Genomic DNA, 22,167 nt, shown 5'->3' on the forward strand with positions numbered 1-22,167 from the left:
GTTGTCTCAAAATGTTTTACAAGTTAATAAATGGCAAATTTCTGTGTGGGTTTTCAGCCCTGCTCGATCAGCTGAAAGACTCGGGCACCGACGGCAGCACGGTGACCAATGGAAACCTGGGTACAATGCTTGAAGATGCCCAGCGCATGGTGAAGGAGATGGAGGACAGGAACTTCACCCCTCAGGCCACAGCTGCCGAGAAAGAGCTGGACGAGGCCGAGAAATGTACGACACTGTAGAGAAATTCTGTAAACTCTCTCAAAACCCCCAAAAAGTCTCTTGAAGACTCTTATTTCTCCTCTTCTCTTCTCCAGTGCTTGACCACATCAGGGTGAATGTAACTAAGCAGTCTGACCAGAACGAGGCTGCGGCAAAGAAACTCCGCGGCCAACTGGAAGGTTACGATGCAAAGCTGAAGGACCTGGACAAGGCTCTGAAGGAGGCGACGGACTTGGTGAAAAAAGCCAACGCTGAGAATGGACTCAGCGCTAAGGCCCTTGCGGAGCTGCAGGTAACTCACAAGTCGAGTAGTTGATCAGTTATAATAAAAGTTTTTATGAAAGTCACATTATACAACAACTTCATATGAATTACTTCCCGGAGGCTTTAAATATATAACCAATAATCATGATGATTTCTACTATTTCATTAAAATAGATTTAGCAAAATTATTACGATTTTTGAGAATAAAGTCTTATTTTTACAAGAATACATTTAGTAATTATCTCAACTAAAGTTTATTTCTAAAAAAACAATATGCTGGCTTTATTCTCGTAATATAACAAGTTTCGGTCGAATCCAACTTTTTTTGTAATAGTAGGACTTCGAAATTACTGGGTTTATCTTCATACACATTTCCCAAATATGGCATCGTAGAATAATCTTTATTATACATATAAAGGTTCAAATATTAATTGGCACAGAGTATACTAGTAAGTACACAGTCATAATGAAATGTATCCATATGCTTCCTACAGAAACGTATTGAGAACCTAAAAAAGGAGCGGAAGACGGTTGAGGAGCAAATGGCCCTGGCAGAGGATGAGCTCCAGAAAACGGTGGATTTGGTGAAAACGCTCACCGACAGTAAAACGGTAAACACTTGCCTGCTTTGTTACAATAAATGACCTCATCTCCAATCCCACACCGGCGGGCTCTCAGGTCCTAACACGCCATCCCCTCAGATAACGATCACTGTTTTATCCACTGTTCACTGAAGTGTGGTAAACTGAATTTTTCTGCTGTTGTGAATAACTTGCACCCATCCCCGCCTTCTTCAAATCAGGAGTACGAACAGCTGGCTGCACAGCTGGACGGTGCCAAGACCGATCTGACCAAGAGGGTCAACGATATTTCCAAAGCAGCAGCCCAGGAGGACATTGTGGAGAGAGCGGAGGAACATGCCAAGAACCTCCTCAAGATGGCAAAGGAGCTTCAGGAGTAGGTTTATTGTGCAAGTAACAAAGACACAATAACTGTCTGTTGCTTGTGCTGAGATTTCCCTCCTGGTTTCAGTGCTAAGCGGACATCACTGCATGAGATTATGCGGTGGTTGAATTCTCCGTGTGTCTGTGGTTTATTTTTTCCCCTTGTTTCTTTGTGATAGTTCTGTGAAGAATGCAAGTGGACGAACTGAGGTGCAGGACGCAAAAAACGCCATCGACGCCTACAAGAACATAACAGATGCCATTAACGCTGCTGAGGCCGCAGCGAAAGAGGCCAAAGATGCAGCGGACAAAGCCTTGAAGGTAAACCACAATCACTTCTTTTTGGCGTTATATAAAATATCATTAAGCTTTTGACAGAACAATTATTATTGAGACTGTTTAACCAATGTGTTTTTTCCTAATTTAGAACGTGAATAGCGAGAACCTCAATAAAAGAGCAGAAGAACTGAAAGAGTCTGGTGAGGACCTGGTGCAGGATGCTCGTGAGGCAGAGGAAAACCTTCAGGGTAGGCTCCCTTTTTTTAAACTGTTCCTTATTTAATCTTCCCCCCTTAAAAAAAGCTCAGTCACTGATTTTATTTTGTCTTCCAACAGATGCTACCAAACACATCGCTGACCTGAAGAAACGTCTGAAGGACGCTGACAACAAGAAGAAAACTCTCAAGACAGACCTGCTCGATGCAGCGGACCAATTAAACAACATCAAGAGAGGTAGCGCAAGTAAAGGCATCACGTGATGAGCGCTCAAATGAATCTGTTGCCAGAATTCATTATTCCTCTCTTTGTTTTTTTCGATCAGATGACATCGGTACTATGATTGACGAAGCCAAGGAGAAGGCAGCCTCAGCGAACGATAAGGCGAGCGACACTATGGACAAACTGGCCGCCATCCAAAAGGAAATTGACAAGATCAGTGTCACTCCTGTGGACTCCAACCTCGGCAATATTTTGGAAAATGTTGACAAAACGGGTGAGAATTTGAAAAACGTTTTTACATTATACACATGTAGAGTAAAAAATATGGCCTTTTTTCAACCCACTGCATTTATCTGACTCTTGCAGTGAAGGAGTTATTGAACACCATCCCATCTCTGACCAATAAGATCTCAGAGGTGGAGAACCTGACATCGAACCTTTCATCCATTGGCAACATATCTTTGAACATCAAGATGATCAAAGAGCTCATCGAACAGGCGCGAGACGCGGCCAACAAGGTGAGGTTCCACATCTGGCCACGTCTCGTTTACACCTCCAAGCCTAAATTTAACCAACCAGTACCCCTTGTGTGGTATATCTCTCTTCTGGCTCTAATTCTCCACATCCTCTCTTCAGATTTCAATCCCGATGAATTTCAATGGCAACGGCCACGTGGAGCTGCGTCCGCCCTCCAATCTGGAGGACCTGAGAGCCTACACTTCGCTGTCTCTGTCGCTGGCGAGGCCCAAAGGCAGAGGAGACGGACGGCGCCGACGCAGGCAGACGAAAGAAGAAGACATGTTTGTGTTGTATCTCGGCAACAGAGATGTAAGTGAATCCCAAAAAAGCAAGTCAAAGTGACATGAGGATTTATTTTTTTATTTGTTCATAATGCATGAACCAAACTCTGTTTGCAGTCTTCGAAGGACTACATAGGTATGGTTCTGAAGAAGAACGTGCTGCACAGTGTGTACAAGCTCAACGGGGTCGAGTACGAGATGACGTCGGGCTATATCTCCAAGTCTGATCCCGAGCCGGCCACGTTTGATAAAGTGGATCTACACAGGTGAATTAGCACTGTAGTTCTGTGTAGAAGAGTATTAATGCACATATACGCCATCACTCTTATCCGGACTGTGTTTATCCTAACTTTTATCTCACGATTCAGGATTTACCAAGATGCTCAGATTGTCCTCACCAAAGACATCACGTCGCCTACTCCCGATGAGCCAATACTAAGCAGCAATCAAGGAGTGGAGAAAAAGAACCTGCTGGACCTCAGCCGCAGTGATGTTGTTTTCTACGTTGGAGGCTACCCTGCCGACTTCACTGTAAGCAACATTTAGATAGCAACAGGAATACCCTAAATTATAAAAAAAAAGTTTAACTAGCGTGAGATTTATGAATACCCTTCTCTGTTTGGCCTCTCCTCAGCCGCCAGCTTCTCTGAACCACCCCAAGTACGAGGGCTGCATCGAGTTCTCCTCCTTCAACGACAAAGTCATCAGTCTGTACAACTTCCAAAAGGCAGAGAATATAAACCAGAAGATTCCGTGCAAGAGGTACTTCCTGACATGATTTGCATTTATAGACACTCAAATTCGAGATACAGAATGTGTGCGTGATATGCATTTTTAACACAAACACAATCAGGGGGGGCTATATGACACATTACACACAGTTCCCGGTATGGATACAAGCACATTAGATGCATTGTGGGAGTAGATGCATACACACAAATTCCCAAAGCCACGGATACATGCACATTACATATATGTGACTATATTCCATTGCACACACTTACAATTGTGTACATGGAGATGAGAACAGCTGCATGCACCCTCAGCTCAAGAGTCACCTGACAATATCCCAGTGACCATTCAGGCCTCTGTCAAAATCTGTCAGTGAATTGGCTGCTCTCTTTCCAAAATCGAAATAACCAGATTTAAAGAAAAACATGTCTTCTGATTCTCCACTCTGTCTAGATATGTACCACCGAAGGATAGCTATTTCTTTGAAGGCACTGGATATGGCAAATTGTTCATAGATAAGGCATCCAACAACCTCCTCATCCGTATGTCCGCCTTCGCACGGTCAGAAAACGGTCTCCTCTTATATATCGGAAGCGAGGTAAGCTATTCTTTGCATTGATACGGTTTTAATCTAATGTCCTTATGCTTTCGAATTTGAATTATAGCTATCGTTTGTTTTCTCTTCCCAACAGGACAAATACTTCACAGTAACTTTGGAGAAGGGCTTAATTTGTATAAATAGCAACTTGCTACAAGAACCAGTAAGAAGCACAGACAGATTATTCCCGGTAAGAAACTTTTTTTTATGATCGCTCAAATGACACAGATAAATAAAGAGTAAATTATTGAACAACATCTTGCTTCTCTCTCGTTTCTACAGAGTAGCGATTATGTGGACATCCTCATCATTATCAACAACAGAGGACAATTTTTAATCCGTGCCAACAATGTACAAGTGGCTATGGCCACAGCTGAGTTCACCAACAGCGAATTTAAAGAGTACTATATCGGCGGTTTGGTGCAAGACCTGAGGGAAAAGTATGTGGTTTTCCCGCCTAGTCATTTTTTGCCATCAGCGTTTCCTCAATGTGCAGAAATAAATCGATTTTTCTGTTTCTTCTTCACAGACACAACATCACCATTCAACCATTCACAGGATGCATGTCGAATCTGAAGCAAAATAACGACTTTAAGCCTATAGATGAGCAAGTTGGCGTCAGCAAAGGATGCCCCAAGGATTCCCTGGTAGGAAATCACACTTTTATATCCCTAATTTGTTTGTACGTTCAAATCAGAGCGTGAACCACAGTGACGTTAATTAACTGATGCATAATGTCACTGATTCCATCTAGAGTTCTCGTAAGGCAGAGTTCCACATGGGGAGCTCCCTCTCCGCTAACCTCCCAGGCTTTACCCTGGACAACGATCTCACAGTCTCCCTGGGATTCAAGAGCACGGAGAATCAGGGTCTCATTCTACAAGACAAAAAGCTGGTAAGTCTTTGCTTGTGTTTTAAAATCGAATGTTTGTTTCGCCCCACAGCAACAAGGTTGCTGGTTTGAATCCCACTTACTTCTGTGTGGACTTTGCACTCCCACTTTTCCTCCAAGATTGTGGTTTAGTTAGACTCTAAATTTACCCTAGATGTGAATGGTTGTTTGTCTGGTTATGTTGGTGCTGTGCTCACCCAACAGCTACAGCCATTAAAGTCTAAGCGGTGTAGATAATGGATGGGTTTGTAACTGTGACTGATCTGTGAGAGACCACACGTAGATCTCAGCTCTTAAGAACGTGTTTTTTTCTACTCTCTAGCCTAATGGGATTAAACTTGCACTCCTCAATGGCCACGTCGTTCTCAGTTTCAACGACGAGATGCTGAAATCGAACAGACAGTACAACGATGGCCAGTGGCATTACCTGACTGTGAGGAGAAAAGATGGAAGGTAAGACCGAGGCAGTGAATATACTTATAATCATTAATAACGATATATTAATGTCACAATCGACGCGCAGGCATATGTATACTGATAAAAAGATACAAGTATATGGACTGTGATACCTGAAGATGAGATCAAACTTTGGTCACATTAAATGCAAGAAAAAGTGAATTTACATGATTTTTCCAAACAGGAACGAGCTGTATGTTGACGATGACGATGAGGGTCAGACGCTGAGCGGCAGCACTCCCATTCCTAACACAGACGGCACCCTAGTACTGGGAAATAAACTGTACAAAGGCTGCATCTCCAACCTCTACACAAGAAGGTAATCTTTCCTTCCCCGTGCTTGATTTTAAAATGGATGTCCTGCCCAACTGTTATTATTGTTTGTTTATTTTTCTTTCCGTCTGTTTGCAGGCCAGAGAACCTATACAAGGCAGAGGACTTTAGCCCCTTCGTCTCTTCTGGAGACGTCCTGGTAGATGTTTGTACCTCTGACACCCCCGCTCAAATGATGCTGGACCGCATTCCTAAGAAGGTGAGTTACAAGCTCCCACATTGTGTGTACCATTGTAGTCATCTGTTTATTCTATTAACTTGTTATTGTTGAATAAAGCTGCATTTCACCTGCAGGAATTTTCCTCAGAAACTATGAACCTTTACAGGAACTTGAGATGGTAATTATTAACAAAGGTCAGGGATGCATCCAGGGGAGGGGCCAGGGGGACAGTGGCCTGAGATCGGATTGGCCTCTTAAGTGCACCTGTCATTTCAGAAGTCTTAAAAAATCTAGTCACTTACTAACAATAATAACAATAAGAACGTATGATTGGCTTATGACAGTGATCCACCACTGACAAAGGTACAGAAACATTTGGGATGGGGCTTGCCGTGTTGGAGAAGCCTGATTGGTTGAGTACTAATTTCTTGTGTATTGAATGCAATTTACCTGTGGTTGTCATTTTCCAATCAACAGCAGCAAGATTTGAATTTCCTCAATATTTACTGTTAGTCAGTCACGTATGCTCTACAGTCCTTTATTTACCGCCATCTAGTGGCCTGGAGTGGAACAGCATGTTGTAGCTGTCAGTTGTTCTCATGTAAGGGTATTTTGCCAACTCTCCCTGGACCTTTGTTTAAATTGCAGCTTTAATGGCACTTTATTTGTAGATATGACTCAGAAAACTAATATGTACATTATGAACATAGTGACATGATGATTATTGATTCTAGCTGTAAGTCACACCCAGCTTTCATTTCATCCTTCTTAAACTTTCATACACTCGAATTGTAAAATTCAGTGTTGGTGTGTTGCTGACATTTTTTAAATTATATTTTGCTGCCTTGTTTCCAGAGATGAAGAAGGAGGAGCCCTAAAGAGCTGATGATGCTGACAAGAATCTAACACTGACACGGAAAAATGGCCGTTTGCACCACAATGTTCATTTGCTTTTGCACAAGCTCATTCATTTGCAGTGTACTTGAATAAAAAAAAGAGCAACTTGCATGAATGTTCCAGTAATCATCATAAGAATTATAAATTGTATTGTAACCTTTGTGTCTTCTATTTAAAAATCCAATAACGACAAAGACTTGTGAATAACAAGCTTGAAATCATTTCACGTCTCTTCTCTTTCTTCCATGAGCCACTTTCTAACAGTCAATCACATGCACGTTCCCTCTAACTCACCACTCATCTCAGCGCTAAAGCATCACAATCAACAACAAACACGCCTGATTATCATCATTATCATCGTTATCATCATTATCATCATTATCATTTGGTATAAGCAGCAACTTTAACCATAACATAAAATGACTCCTAGTCATGATCATTGATATCAGTAACTTTCACTTTTAAGAGAATTATTATCAATCAAAAGATTCATATGGACTTGAATGTTAGTTGTTCTACGTTAAAACTGAATCTTCCTTTTTGAGTTGCAGTTGGGTCATAATAGCTTCATAAAATAGTGTAACAATACAAATAAATGACTAGATATTGAATTTAAATGGGGTCCAGGCATTCAGACTGAGAAATATTGGTATTGATATAACATTAATAGAAAATGAAAGAATTTCCTGAGATGAAATGCAACTAATTTAGTCCTTGCAGGGAGAAATGGGAGTACTTCTGGATCTTAAATATATAAGTACTATCAGTGTATTTTTACATATTATTGTTGATCTTGCATGCGCACCATCATTTACTAAACTCTGTTACTTGATCCTGATCATCTGATTGAAGGAGTTCATGTCACAATTACAGTCTGTTCTCCATTAACCTCTTAAATTATCTACATTGAATAATAGATTTAAAAGTGTTGCATGAGTCCAGAGAAGTGCACTGCACTGGTTCAATATGGTCCAGACGTGTAGATCTCCAGCAGGGAAACAGACTTCTCATAATGAAGCATGTGAAGAAAAAAAAGGATATTTCAACAATAAAGATGTTTCTTTATTATATCAACACCTAGTGAGCCATTTCAGAAAAAAAATCTCAAAATCTTTTTAGAGTTTTAAAGTTCATCTCTTTTAACATGAAGTCGACACCAAACAAATCATTTAAGGAACTATTCTCCTGGTCATTGTTAACCAACAGTTGAAAAGCCCACACAGGAAGTTTATGGGGTTTATGCTAACTCCAGGAACAGATACAAATATCAACTGATGTCTATACATCAAACTGAGCAACATGTCATCAGCTCTAAAAACAAATGATGAATATACCACCACAGGGTTTTCTTTTTCAATTTCTGGGAGTTGGAGACATCTAGTGTCTTTCTGGTCTACACGGCAGCAGCAGTTAATTCATGTGGCCATCGATCTGCAGCTATTTTGATCACTTAAGTTCAAGTCAACTATTCAGCAAAAATCACTATTTTTAAACTTAGCAATTGTGAAAGTAGGAAGACATCTAGAATTTTTTTGGGGGATGTCCTAAACCTAACCACAGAAATGAATCTAAGGAGTTTGATATAGAAAATAATTGGCTGATCTAAAAAATTATTTGCAGATCATTTAAATAATCATTGGTTGAAACTTAACATCCTTTCATAACCGTCCTTAACACTGGAAACAATTGAGGTTCTAATGTCTTTTATTTACAGAGTATTCCCTGACTTTTTATTATCCGACAGAGATCATCAAAAAGCTATGATGTAGCAGAGATTTATGCACCAACCCTGCATCTTGTGTGTTTTGTGTTAGCCATTTCAGGATGGTGTAATGCAGCCCATAAATTACAGTGGATCAGCGTGTGCACTGCCAGCCCAGGTTCCACATGCTTATCGCATGGGAGGCCCTGTTAGCAGCCTGAGCTACAATCTTCCACTGCCGGTGCAGCTGTCCAGGTCAGAGAGCAGCCAGCACACATGAGACATCAAGTGGACACACACACATATACACACTGATGATGATGATGCTTCTCTTATCTTCATCCCCAGAGCTCACTTCTCTTTGGATGTCAGAACCGAATCTTCTGAAGGTCTGCTGTTCTTTGCTGCTACCAAAGGAGGGCGCTCTCATCTTGCTCTCTACATGTCCAAGGGCAGGATCAGACTGTCTGCAGGCACAGAGAAGAAGATCTTCAACAGGGAGAATTACGATGATGGAAAGTGGCACTCGGTCAGTGGACATGATCACTTTGGATTTCAACAATACTCATTACAATTTCATAACTAATAGCAGGGAACCAATAAACCCACATGAAGGAAGGGAACTACACACTTTATGATTCTTTATGTTTGATCTTGTTGTTTGAAGATCGTATTCAGTTTGGAGAAGAAGAAATTCCGATTGGTTGTGAATGGGATCAGAGCTCAGGATGGTCAGCTGACAAACACTGAGCTGACGTCCATGCAGCAGTTTGTGTATCACTTGTACCTGGGCAGTGTCCCCGAGTCCCTTCACAAACAGCTACAGGTATAAACAAAAATCACACAAACACACACACTGGTAAATTCATACAAACCCAGAAACACAACGTGATTGACAGATTATCTATCAATGTATTTGTTTTGACTTTTCCAGTTGAAGTTCCTTCCGAAGCAGAGTGTGTCTGGCTGCATCCGTGGTTTTAGAATGAACGGAGTGCTCATGTCCAAGCCAGCCTCAAACCTGGGTGCTGGCCCCTGCTTCAAGGGACCCACACAAAGAGGGGCCTACTTCTCAGGGAATGGAGCACACGTTCTAATCAGTGAGTACTCACCACAGTCCCAATCAGATGGATAACACTCTGATTGTGTTGCGCACAGAAGCAATTGTAATGATCACGATGATTTCAAAAATATTCTGCACTGGAGCAATTATACACAGCCACATAATTTGTGTCTCTCTAGACATGACACAAAAACTATTACAAATTTAAGACAAAGCTTTAAGAAGTGATTAAGGTTAATGAATTGTTCATTCAAAGGATGCATGGAATAGTCAAGATTATGGAAATAAAAGATAATGTGTGAAGGACACAGTTAATAGCACTACAGGAATTTCTTAGGAAAAAAAGGAAATCTTAATAACTGAAAGAAATCTATTGAGCCCAGGTAATTTGGATGTTTGTGGGTTTTCTTGTATTATAGTAATGTGCACGTACACAGTAAAACAAATTCTGTATTGCATTTTGAACAAATGTTTGAACCAATTTCCCACATTTCCAAGTTGTGATAATACCTACATTCTAAATTAAATCTGTGACAATGACTATACATGATTTTTTACTGTTTTCAGATGACTCCATTGCCGTGGGCTCCAACTTTGAACTGCTGTTTAATATTCGTCCACGGAGTCTGACTGGACTCCTGCTACATGTTGGTGATTTGACCAGGACACAAAGTGGAGCCGGGTTGAATCCCTATCTCAGTATCTACCTTCTCAGAGGAGAGGTGAGACTCCACTCCACTACCTCTAGTTGTTGCTGCTATGTTAGTGGATTTTAAAAACACCTTTCTGTGTCTGCTCTTACACCAATGATGTGTTCATTTAATATGAGTCTTCACTCCGACATAATATTAAAGTAACACGATATAACTTTGAATGAGCAACAGCGCCACCTGCAGCCACACGTCATGATTAATTGGGGGATCCATGTCCAAAGGTTTTCATGAAAAGAAAAACATGGACGATCAATCTGTTGACCAGAGCTCTAATTGGGTGCCACTCACTGAACTGACACACAACTTAACGGTGGCTATTACCCATGATCCCCGGCTTCCTGATCTAGAGAAGCTGCCACTTAAACAAATAGACCAAACTCTATTTAGAATTCATATTTTAAAAGTTTCCTCACTTAATTTTAAGTGATAAAAACTGTTTTTTAATTACTTATTTTAAGGTATTTTTAACTGATCTACAATTCAGGATGACTCTTGAATTGCTATTTTAAGTTATAAAAGTAATAATATAGTATAATAATAAAGGGAAATGCTGTGCCATTGACGTTCACAGGTGGTGGTACAAGTTAACAATGGAAACGGGAACTTCATGGTGTCTGTCAAGCCCAAAGCTTCTTTGTGTGATGGAATGTTTCATAAAGTTTCAGGTAAAACACATGCTCACATTCAGAATGAACAATCCCTGCTGTTAGGACTCATTAGGAGGCGTTTTTTTAATGGTGATTAAGTCATGAAGTCACTGTCCATGTGTCTTCTAGTAATCAAGAGGAAGAATGTTGTGCAACTGCACGTAGACACAGTGGACAATTACAAGATTGGACCACCGTTCTCCACTGTCCCGCAGACCAAAGCACCCCTGTATGTGGGTGGCGTTCCAGGTGAGTGTAATCGCAATGTGAAGCTCTTAATCCGTGATAAAACATGTGATAAAACCACAGCGACATGTTGACAAATTCTCCAGTGTTGATATCAATGGCAGTTTGAAACCCCTTTACTCTTCTCTTCTCATCTCATCTCATTATTATATACCAACCCACTGTCCATGCCTTTACTGGCTATACTAGCCCCATGCACAGACTTTACCACTACATATTCTTATATATTTAGATATTTATATATATATATATATATTTCTGCTGTTTTTATATATATACATTTTATATTTTATTGTACTACCCAATCCCTTTACTGGCTATACTAGCCCCATGCACAGACTTTACCACTACATATTCTTATATATTTATATATATATATATGTTTCTGCTGTTTATATATATATATACATTTTATATTTTATTGTACTATCCACTCCAGGAGCACAATAACACTTTCCTACTGGACACTGACAAAATCACATCATTGCATTCCATTCCTGTATCTGTAAATTTGTTCTCCGTATGTGATTTATGTATGTATGGATGTGTACAAGCTACTGGATGATCTGAATTTCCCACGGGATTAATAAAGTATCTATCTTTCTTTCTATCTATCTATCTATCTATCTATCTATCTATCTGTCTGTCTGTCTGTCTGTCTGTCTGTCTGTCTGTCTGTCTGTCTGTCTGTCTGTCTGTCTGTCTGTCTGTCTGTCTGTCGGTCGGTCGGTCTGTCTGTCTGTCTGTCTGTCTGTCTGTCTGTCTGTCTGTCTGTCTGTCTGTCTGTCTGTCTGTCTGTCTGTCTGTCTGTCTGTCGGTCGGTCGGTCGGTCGGTCGGTCTGTCTGTCTGTCTGTCTGTCTGTCTGTCTGTCTGTCTGTCTGTCTGTCTGTCTGTCTGTCTGTCTGTCTGTCTGTCTGTCTGTCTGTCTGTCTGTCTATCTATCTATCTACCTATCTATCTATCTATCTATATATCTATCTATCTACCTGGTCACTGCGTGCTCTCCTGCAGGGACGCCAACGCAGCAGACGCCCCCCCTCACGTCTTCCTTCGTCGGCTGCATCCAGGACATGAGGATCAACGAGGACCCCGTCTCTTTCGAGAGGCTCCCCGCTGCGTTCGGCCCCGTCAACCTCAAAGAGTGTCCGGGTTGAGCAGACACGTCTCACTGTGTCATCACCACACAAACCTTGGGACCACATGATCCACCGTCAACCACGTGCAATCTGTTACCGAGATAGAGAATGTGTTTTGTATGTAAGAATGTACATATTATGAGGAGTGTGTGTCAGTGAGTGTGAACGTGAGCGTGTGTGTGTAAAATAGAGATATGAGCAGCAGTTGACAGTTTCATAGTATCTGCCTCTTTATTCGAAATTTCTGTATTTATTCTGTGACACCAAATCATGAATTCATATCCTCACAGCAGTTTGTGTCACGGTTTGATTCATTCTCTGTCGACAATCAAATGCTACTGTAAATGCTGGTGACAGCTCGGAGAGAGCAACCCAGCACTTGAAAGAAAAAAACAACAACTGATGCCTTTTGTGATCGTGATACGCTTATCTTTTTTTGAATGTATGACTCAAACGTTTATACCCTACTTCAAATCATATTTACACCACTCAGAGACAATTCATTTGTAGAATGCTGCATTTGACCTGGTTCAGTCTTCACACAGTTTGTTCCCATATTACATCTGTTCTGAATTAATTTTCCATTTTGCATTCCTTCTGCATGCATGACATTGTTCTGTGCTGCTGTTTACATCAGTTACACCAGAAATCAGCACGTACTGAATTTTGTGGAGCGTTTGTCTTCATGTACTGTAGCATAAAACTGGTCTGTAATGCTTGGGACCATTTATCCCCTTTTAACGGTGCATGATGTTTCACACACCCATGGAAAACTTGAATGTGAAAGTGACAACACAGCTGAAAAAACCATAACATACTGCAAAACCTACAACCAAACCACAATGGCTACAACACTTATGCAAAAGCTACAACACGTATACAAAAGCTACAACACGTATGCAAAAGCTATACAGCACAAATGAAAAGCTACAACACAAACAAAAAGCCACAAGAAAATGGCAAGAGTTACAACAGTAATGCGGAAGAGACTACACTACCGCAAAATCCACAGCACAAACACAAAAGTCACACAAACGGCAACAGAAGTGAGTAACAATGGATGTCTGTGACTGGCTTGACAGGTTCACACAAACAAAATCTCACTCTAGTCACTCACTTCCGATGACATAATGTTTCCGTTGCGTGTCTTTCGTAGTTGTTTTGTTGCTTTTGCGTTTGTGTTTTTTTTCAGTTAATGCACATGTGTGAGACTTATGGGCCACCATACGTATTTTTATACACATAAAATTCCCCATCAAGTGTTTATTTACCTGCCTTGTACATTTACACAAAAATTTGTGATATGAGATAAATAATATGCATGATGATTGGTAATATTGTACGTGCATTCCTGTGTTGTGACCACTGACTTGTAAAGGATTTTGTAATCTCTTCGTTATAAATACTTTGTTTTGTAAAAAGCTCTTTAGACAAAACAACATTATTTTATGTTCTGACGTGTGTTTACTTCTGATTGTAAGATATCCATAAAAATAACTTGAAATATACATGAATGGGTCAGAGGGTCTCATATTTGATTTAGAAAAATACCTACAATGTCTATTTTCCTCCATATGCCTCCGTTATAGCAGGTGGATTTTTAACAAGCGTCTGAAATCGAATGAGTTTAGATGAAGTGGTGTTGATCTTTGTCACAACACAGTTCTCTGCCCCTCAGGGAAACATATTATTCGTATTCTATGACGATTGAAACCTGTTAGAACCTTTACAGTCTATGGTTAGAGGTTAGAACACGCAGCAGGCTCTGCCACACACATTCCACTCGAACCTCATTGGCTGACAAAGTAAAAACACCACGCCCACTCTCGTGCTGCCTTCAATGACTCATTGTGATCTTCTGAGTGAAAGTTGTAGAAACAGGTGTTGCGACTAATTGTCACCTCGAATTACAATAGCAACAATATTCATACTTACAACTTATTCATCTTTTTTATAATCCCATCTCTGTGGTTATTGCCCCGTAGGTGTCATTTATTTTCATCTAATCAGAAAAGTGGAGTGAGGCTGAAGTGAAAATCTTTATTTTTAATCTGTTGCTGTGTTTTTCCTCTATTTTGCTTTGTTTTTTTTATGTATTATTGTTTTGTATTACTCACTGTTGTGTTTTTTTATTGTTGTTGTGCTTTTTAATGTGTTGCTGTGTTTTCGTACTTTTGTTATGTTTAGGGATTTGTTGGTCGTGTTGTGAAGTTCAGGGCCACCGTACCCACAGTTATAATTCCGGTGGCTCTTTGAATGCATCATGTTTCCGGTGTGAACGCACTAACGCACCGGGCAGACAGAGGCAGGCGGACGGCGGGGAATCGAACAGTGACTCCACCACTGTGACAACCGACAGCTACCGACTTCACTGAGTGTTGTCATGTCACCTGCACCCGTTCCCTGTTTAATGAGACAAACATGGCTCTAACCGCGGGTTCTCTGACGGGCTCCAGCGGCTGAGACTCTCCAGTCTGGAAGTGAACTCACCGGACCCTCCTCCCTCCCTCCTTCCGCCCGTCCTGCTCTTCTCTCAGGCCGCGTTCACTCCGTGGCTCGGCTCCCTTCCATGGCGGACTGTGCGGACCCAGCCCCGGGGGGCGAGTCCAAGGAGAAGACGGAGCGAGTGGACGACGCGGAGCTGGCTCTGCAGGGGATCAACATGCTGCTCAACAATGGCTTCAGGGAGAGCGACGAGCTCTTCAGAAAACACAGGTCTGTCTGCCTCCGGGTTTGTCCCATTCTGAGACATCACGATGTTTCTGCTTCTGTTGCTAACTCTCCCCAGTGAAGGGAGCATGTACTTGGTGCATCTCATGCCCCCCTCGGCAGCAGTATCTGTACTTTGCAACATCCATGTCACGAATCCTGTTTGATTCCCCCATGTCCTGACTGTGACCTGTGGGACTCCTGCAGGATCGTGATGGACACCTTCACTCTAAATGTCCCGAACCCCAGTGAGCAGCTGGTCCTTCCTGTCAGGCCAGTTCTCTTGCTTCCAGACGCACGGGCTCAACATGCCAATCCTCGCTCAGCTCCCAGCACATGGAGGCTTTTCGGATTGGCTGCACCTGCCTCAAGGGATGGTTCACCTCGAAAATGAACTTCACTCATTGTCTATATCGGCTGGATGGAGGGGTGGGTGAAGCGTTTGAGACCCCTAACACTTTGGGAGTTTTAGGGGCAATCAGCGATAATGAGTGATTTTTCATTTACAAAAGTAATTATGGTATTAATTCCCAGCGAAAACCATCTAAAAAAAACAACCAACAATCAGACGGGGTGAAAACATAACCTAAAAAAAGGTTTGGGGAACCCCTGCTCTCACTCTTGACCAACCAGAGACCACTTGATTGCTCATACTGCGCTGTTATTGGCTCCCACCCTTGAACATTGAAGCCACAGCAGGGCAGCCCCTGTGTGTCCTCGCCCCCCGGGGCTCAAACCTAAATGTCACCTCTCTCACTAATTGAGTGTAGCTCTGGGTGTCATCCTGTTTTGATTGCATCAGCAACAAAAAAAATAGATGAAGGGAAGTCAAAAAAAAACACATTGGCAGTAAATGAGAGAGGCCGTGAAACCGACTGGGTTGACCAACTTCCTACTCGCAATGTTAAACAGTGTGTCACATTATGAATGAAGGATATTAGTTACCAGGAGGTTCAGTGTATCTGTACCATATGAAATCACCACATTTATTCTGAATCAAGTTATTTATGTTTGTGACCAGAGATGTTTCCGTAGCATGTTTCCTTCCTCATAAGAAACCCGGACATTGCACATTTGTCGTTACCAAGTACAGATCTGATACCAGAGCAACTTAAACAATAAATTTGATAGCTGTATGCTACCAACCCTGAAATGAAAAAGATGATTGCTATTCTTTTTTTCTGGCCTGGATCACGTTAAGCCTTTTGAAATAACAAATACATACATTTGTATCGTTATTAAGCTTGACATGCTTGTGCCACCCCTCTGAACTTTTACTTGTGGGACTTTCCAACATGTAGTTTTGCAAAAATTGCTGACATATTAGCTAGTTCAGGGTAACGCTACACTACCAGAAAGAAAGTTACAGTTTTATCTCGGTGAAACTAATAAACTTTAAAGTTGTGGTATAATTCAGAAAGAAGATTCCCGTACCCCCCGTTGCCTATCGGCAGAATCAGAAGAATTTCTAATGCTGGTATTGGAGCATCTCCAGCTGTGACACTGTGCTGTCTGTCAATCAGGCCAGTGTTTGATCCCTTGTCACTCCGCCTCATCTGTCACTGACATGTCAGTCGTCTCATCACTTCTCCTGTATCCTCTCTTTCAGGAACCACAGTCCGCTGATGAGTTTCGGGGCCAGTTTCGTGAGTTTTCTGGTGAGTGCAGGAGCTGGATCCTCAACGTGCTGCTGATTCAAATGACTGATGAATTCCTCTTTTAAAAGGACCAGTTCCTTTACATAATGATGTTCATGGAATTTCCCTTTCTCCCTTGTGTTTCTGTCTGGGGGCAATGCCAATTAACAAAGCCTCGAAACAGAAGCAAGACAAACTGCTGATTCTGTCCAAAGCAACTTAGAATAATAAATTCATTCACACATAACAGAAACAAGTAATGTAATTTAACACGTCATTAAAAATCCCTTGTCACTCACCCTTTGACAGTATCACAGTGAAAATGGGATCCAACTGTAAATAGTTTGTTTGAAATCTGTAAACAGTTTTCTAGCTTTCTGGTCTACGGGATTAATCCCAGGATTAAGATTTTTGCTTTCCAGAATTTGGCTTTAGTTGAATATCAATGTTAAGCCGTTGTTGTTCTTCTGGCCACCTCTCTGTAGAACGCCATGATGACCTTTGAAGAGGAGAAAATGCAGATGGCGTTCGAGGACCTCAAAGCTACAGAGAGAATGTGCGAGAGCGAAAACGCCGGCGTCATTGAAACCATTAAGAACAAGATCAAGAGGAGTGTGAGTAGCCTTTTAACATTAGATACAGTGTCTTCAGAAAACTTTCCTTTCTGCAGTTTATTCTGTTGTAGATTTCTAATTACAAATTGAAAATATGTTTTCACAAATTAATTGAACATCAATAACTGATCTCCTTTTATAGACATATATAAAGTCATTAGAGAAGTATAGTCCTAATATAATACTTATTTATTATCATATCTATTGAATGTAGATAGTTTGCAAATGGAAATGTATCTAATTCATGTAAGTTTCTGTATATAGAACAAGTATATTTACGTATATTTAACCTGAAAAGGAGTATTTTAAAATGGACCAGATTGCCCAGGCTTACTTGTCAGCTCGTCACATCGTTGGGTGTGTGTGTTGGCAGATGGACTCCCAGAGGTCAGGGGGCACTGCAGTGGACCGACTCCAGAGGCAGATCATCATTGCAGACTGTCAGGTTTACCTTGCCGTGCTGTCTTTCATCAAGCAGGAGCTGTCAGGTACATCATCTAACTGCATTGACCACAGGTTTACTGGTGTGAGATGAAAACAAGATGTTTGTTTATCCAGCAGGTGAGCAGCATTGATATCATTCGCTGTTTCACTGACATGACTTCCATTCTCCTGACAGCGTACATTAAAGGAGGCTGGATCCTCCGCAAAGCCTGGAAGATGTACAACAAATGTTACAGTGACATCACACACCTGCAGGAGGGCGGCGGCAGGAAGAAGGAGTCGGAACACAAATCCAAAGCGTCTCCCTCGTCCTCCTCTGAGCCGTCGGTGCAGAGCCACTCGTCTTCACCCGGGCCGAGCCCTTCACCGAGACTGGATGGCATCAGCTCGGAGGCTCTGGACCGGCTCAAAGGTTCGGTCAGCTTTGGTTACGGCCTCTTCCACCTCTGTATCTCGATGGTGCCGCCGCACCTGCTAAAGATCGTCAACCTGCTGGGCTTCCCGGGCGACCGTCTGCAGGGCCTGTCGGCGCTCACGTTTGCCAGTGAGAGTAAGGACATGAAGGCGCCGTTAGCTACGTGAGTACGTGAGTGAGTAGTTTAATAGGGCGGGGTTTCTATTTACATGCTGCTGCTGATTGGGCAACACCTCTGACACTCCAATCAATTAAGATAAAACTTACCTAGGTGGGTGACCTGGCCAATCAGAGGAGACTGGGCCTTGGAGAGACGGGAGCTAAAATAACCTGTTTCTGTCAGAGGCTGAAAAGAGGATCTGCAGCAACAGACATGTGTGAGGACAGTGAGGTTGTCTGAACATCGGCTGTGCTTCCCCTTACAGCTTGGCCCTCTTGTGGTACCACACAGTAGTGCAGCCCTTCTTCGCTCTGGATGGCACAGACACACAGACCGGCCTAACAGAGGCCAAGTCCATTCTCCAGCAGCGGGAGGCCATCTATCCAAACTCCTCCCTCTTCACGTTTTTCAAAGGCAGAGTCCAACGCCTTGAGGTAAATCCATGTCAAGAATCAGCCCCTTTTTTTTATAGCCGATGCTTTGCTAATCGTTCTCCTGAGATGAGAAAAGTCAATGTTGTCTTCGCCATTACTCAAATCAAAAAGTTTTCCTTTCCAGTGCCAGATCAGTGGCGCCTTGACGTCCTTCAGCAACGCCTTGGATCTGGCTTCTGGCCAGAGAGAGATTCAGCATGTGTGTTTATATGAAATAGGTACTGTTTGTCGTCTCCCCCCCCATTTTAAACCACCTTCCTCCGCCTTGGTCTGCATGCTAACTCCTGTTGGTTCATGTTTTAGGTTGGTGCAGCATGATCGAGCTGAACTACAGAGAAGCCTACAGGGCCTTTGAGCGGCTGAAGACTGAGTCTCGCTGGTCGCAGTGCTTCTACGCTTATTTAACTGGAGGTGATAAAACAACAGCTGACTTGGGCTTTATGTTCATTTAGTACTTTCTCCTGATTCCTGCTCTGTGTTGCGTAGTTTGCCAAGGAGCCACGGGTGATCTAGAGGGAGCTATCGAAGTTTTCAAGGATGTTCAAAAACTTTTCAAGCGCAAGAATAATCAGATAGAGTTGTACTCCATGAAGAGGGTGAGTATGTTTCCAGCTGATTGTGCAGTGCAAACTCTTCCTAAACTACTATGTGTCAATGTGCATGCATCTGTTTACATGTCTTATCAGGCTGAGAAGCTGAATAGTCCCTGCCTGACCAAAGAACTCTGCATCCTGTCTGTGATTGAGATACTCTATCTGTGGAAGGCTCTGTCCAACTGCTCCAGTGCCAAGCTGCAGACCATGTCCCACGGTACTGGACTGTGAAAGAGTTTCCTTCAAGGTCTCGCTTGTATCAGGGATAAAGGTGTAAGCTTTGTTATTTTGTGTCCCTGTTGTAGTCCTGCAGGGCATCGAGGAGGCCTCTTGCACAGGCCTGAAAAACCTGCTTCTCGGTGCCATAAACAAATGTCTTCAGAATACCAAAGATGCTATTCAGGTGAGCAAATGTCGTGTTCATGATTCAATGTAGAGTCTGACTGATATTTTGGGGATCTGGTGCCGGTTAATTGGTCAACATGTATCTAAATATACGTAAAAAGAAGGAAAAAATGCAATGATACCCAAGAAGGCTAGATAGTTTACAGTTTAAGCATGAACTTTATTCTAAATAATTGAATGAAACACTAATACAACCAAATAAATCTGTAGAACTTGAATTATGAATATACAGAAAGAAAATGTAAACATGGTTTTTACTTGCAAGTACTGCTGAAGGCTACACCCAGTAAATACCCCTTGAAAAGTTTAGATTACCACCAGCTCACACCACAATTCATAATCACTTCTGCTTATATGAGTCTGTCTACGATGAAGAGAGAAGAGCGTGGTGGAAAGTCTTTCGATCTACTTTTCTGCGTTTGTTTATTAGTTGTATTATTATTATGGTAAAATAAGTTTATTTTTGTCAGTCAAAGTTTCTTAACGTCCAACTAATATCGGCTGGGCTCTAGTAGAATCTCTGGAGCCTGGACACCTACGAACTGCACGATTTGTTATTGATGAACCGGATACTCATGATCATTTAATAATCAATACTGAGGTGATAACAGCTAGAATTGATTTATTTCAGTGGGATGTGGCTGAGTTGTTCCTCTTGTATTTGCAGTATTTCCATCTGGCTGCTAGGGATGAGGTCGGTCGCCTCACCAACTCCTATGTTCAGCCCTACTCCTGCTATGAACTGGGCTGTGTGCTGCTGAACAGCCCAGAGGCAAGTTGTGTTTGCCTGATCGAGTTCAATTGAGATGGTGGAGAAGTCACGTTATCTAAATGTGTTTTTCTTTTTTTCCCTTCTCCAGTCTGCAGGGAGGGGACGCATGCTAATGCTTCAGGCCAAGGTACAGTAGGTCTCTTTGTTTTACATGCCCTGAAGAGTTGTACAAAACACTTTGTTTGCATAGATTTCAAGTTGTTTAGTCACGGCAAATCCTGGCAAACATACATGGCTCCAGTACGCTAATCCAATACAGTGACTATAATCTGCAGTACCTGCTGTGCAGACGTCTGGTTCGGTGCAGTAGCATTGACCATGTTTGTGGATGTGCTGCACTCGTCTCTGTAGTTGATCAGACGCAGCAAAGTTTCCACGGAGCCGAGCGTAAAGCTGTTTCTATCTCACTGGGCAACGAGTGCACTGATCTGTCAGAGTGTGCACACACGATAGATTGCACAGTCAAAATTACTCACTCTTCTCTTTTCTCTTCACACGGACGATGCAGGAGGACTATGCTGGCTATGACTTTGAGAACAGGCTCCATGTTCGCATTCACTCAGCTCTGGCCTCTATCAGAACTGCAGCTCAGCCGTGACCCCTGCACCTCAGAGAGAACTGGAAGAATGGGTCTTTTGAAAAAGCCACAATTTCAATCTGGGCACTAAGGTTCTACTGTTTTAATTTATTTTTCATATGAGCCAAATGGATTTTTAAATGTGTGCAATATATACATGTAGGTGTTTTACAGAAGAACAGTTGCAAGAGGAGATTTATTGAACTGTTACTGTCCTGCACAATACATTAGATTTTTTTTATTGTTTATATTTTTAATTACAAAATGACATACAAGTAAAACCAAAACACACATAATTATGAAAAGTCAGATCAATAATGTAAATGGCACAAAGTATTATCTGACAAAGCAATGACTACTCAGTTGATGATTTTGAGAAACTCTTCTCCTTACCGTTGCAGTGTTTGTTGTTGACTTGACATTTGTTCTGTTGAGACTTTGCTACTCCACTGGTATGACCACTAAGCACTGACTTTCTATAATTTTAACATGCCCCCCTTTTTTAGCAGAATTGTTCTTGATGTAAATACATCTTGCTCCCATTTTAAACGTGTGCCAACATCATGTGGCACCTTCTTCTGTAAACACTTTATATCTGTTTGTTTCGACATAATAAAAAAATGAATTGTTTTATCCAGTACAAAAATGTGTTTGTTTTGAAGTTGCGTACAAATGCACATACCACATATCACTGCTTTTTATAATTCTAAAAAAACATTAACAGGTTGTTGCGTTGCCGAGATATCCACAATACGTACGCCGATACATAAGCTCAACTTATTGGGAGTCTCTGCTGTCATTGACGTTTTAAAATTGCATCAAATAATATATAAAGTAGAGTAAAACCAAACCATAAACAACATAACTAAAGTGACAAACCATCTTTT

At 41.7% G+C, this 22,167-nt stretch overlaps 2 protein-coding genes across 3 annotated transcripts in view; both read left to right on the forward strand.

The window, feature by feature from the left end:
* The window catches only part of LOC133968153 (laminin subunit alpha-3-like), a 58,229-nt gene extending 44,201 nt beyond the window's left edge, over window positions 1–14,028 (forward strand). The window contains exons 53-81 of the mRNA XM_062404030.1: window positions 58–225; window positions 315–511; window positions 978–1,094; window positions 1,286–1,440; window positions 1,607–1,748; window positions 1,855–1,954; window positions 2,043–2,159; window positions 2,248–2,418; window positions 2,511–2,662; window positions 2,781–2,972; window positions 3,062–3,210; window positions 3,313–3,475; window positions 3,579–3,706; window positions 4,130–4,274; window positions 4,369–4,464; window positions 4,557–4,714; window positions 4,804–4,921; window positions 5,029–5,169; window positions 5,489–5,619; window positions 5,807–5,941; window positions 6,034–6,154; window positions 8,836–8,969; window positions 9,063–9,243; window positions 9,382–9,540; window positions 9,649–9,814; window positions 10,345–10,499; window positions 11,062–11,155; window positions 11,267–11,386; window positions 12,396–14,028. Coding sequence (XP_062260014.1) covers window positions 58–225; window positions 315–511; window positions 978–1,094; window positions 1,286–1,440; window positions 1,607–1,748; window positions 1,855–1,954; window positions 2,043–2,159; window positions 2,248–2,418; window positions 2,511–2,662; window positions 2,781–2,972; window positions 3,062–3,210; window positions 3,313–3,475; window positions 3,579–3,706; window positions 4,130–4,274; window positions 4,369–4,464; window positions 4,557–4,714; window positions 4,804–4,921; window positions 5,029–5,169; window positions 5,489–5,619; window positions 5,807–5,941; window positions 6,034–6,154; window positions 8,836–8,969; window positions 9,063–9,243; window positions 9,382–9,540; window positions 9,649–9,814; window positions 10,345–10,499; window positions 11,062–11,155; window positions 11,267–11,386; window positions 12,396–12,538 — 4,148 coding nt within the window. The 3' untranslated portion in view covers window positions 12,539–14,028. The remainder of the gene's footprint in view (window positions 1–57; window positions 226–314; window positions 512–977; window positions 1,095–1,285; window positions 1,441–1,606; window positions 1,749–1,854; window positions 1,955–2,042; window positions 2,160–2,247; window positions 2,419–2,510; window positions 2,663–2,780; window positions 2,973–3,061; window positions 3,211–3,312; window positions 3,476–3,578; window positions 3,707–4,129; window positions 4,275–4,368; window positions 4,465–4,556; window positions 4,715–4,803; window positions 4,922–5,028; window positions 5,170–5,488; window positions 5,620–5,806; window positions 5,942–6,033; window positions 6,155–8,835; window positions 8,970–9,062; window positions 9,244–9,381; window positions 9,541–9,648; window positions 9,815–10,344; window positions 10,500–11,061; window positions 11,156–11,266; window positions 11,387–12,395) is intronic.
* Window positions 14,029–14,803: 775 nt separating this feature from the next.
* On the forward strand, window positions 14,804–22,092 carry LOC133968162 (tetratricopeptide repeat protein 39C-like). 2 transcript variants are annotated; one of them, XM_062404049.1, is made up of 14 exons: window positions 14,804–15,235; window positions 16,839–16,887; window positions 17,352–17,480; window positions 17,854–17,968; window positions 18,100–18,502; window positions 18,765–18,933; window positions 19,058–19,151; window positions 19,237–19,344; window positions 19,420–19,529; window positions 19,620–19,743; window positions 19,832–19,929; window positions 20,599–20,703; window positions 20,792–20,830; window positions 21,212–22,092. In XM_062404049.1, exons 1-14 carry the CDS (start codon window positions 15,090–15,092, stop codon window positions 21,299–21,301), a joined length of 1,779 nt encoding a protein of 592 aa, XP_062260033.1. In that variant the 5' UTR covers window positions 14,804–15,089; the 3' UTR covers window positions 21,302–22,092. The 2 variants fall into 2 exon arrangements, with proteins under 2 accessions (XP_062260033.1, XP_062260034.1); XM_062404050.1 differs by lacking the exon at window positions 14,804–15,235 and adding an exon at window positions 15,522–15,658 and having other exon boundaries at window positions 21,212–22,091.
* The last annotated feature ends 75 nt before the right edge of the window (window positions 22,093–22,167 follow it).

The sequence above is a fragment of the Platichthys flesus genome, chromosome 14, assembly GCF_949316205.1.
Source record: "Platichthys flesus chromosome 14, fPlaFle2.1, whole genome shotgun sequence".
Lineage (NCBI taxonomy): Eukaryota > Metazoa > Chordata > Actinopteri > Pleuronectiformes > Pleuronectidae > Platichthys > Platichthys flesus.

Excerpts from the sequence above, each read along its gene's own strand:
- LOC133968162 (XM_062404049.1), top strand. The coding sequence starts at position 15,090 with ATGGCGGACTGTGCGGACCCAGCCCCGGGGGGCGAGTCCAAGGAGAAG. Across the intron at positions 15,236-16,838 it reads GAGCTCTTCAGAAAACACAG|GAACCACAGTCCGCTGATGA; the intron begins GTCTGTCTGCCT and ends CCTCTCTTTCAG. Across the intron at positions 18,934-19,057 it reads GCAGAGTCCAACGCCTTGAG|TGCCAGATCAGTGGCGCCTT; the intron begins GTAAATCCATGT and ends TTTCCTTTCCAG.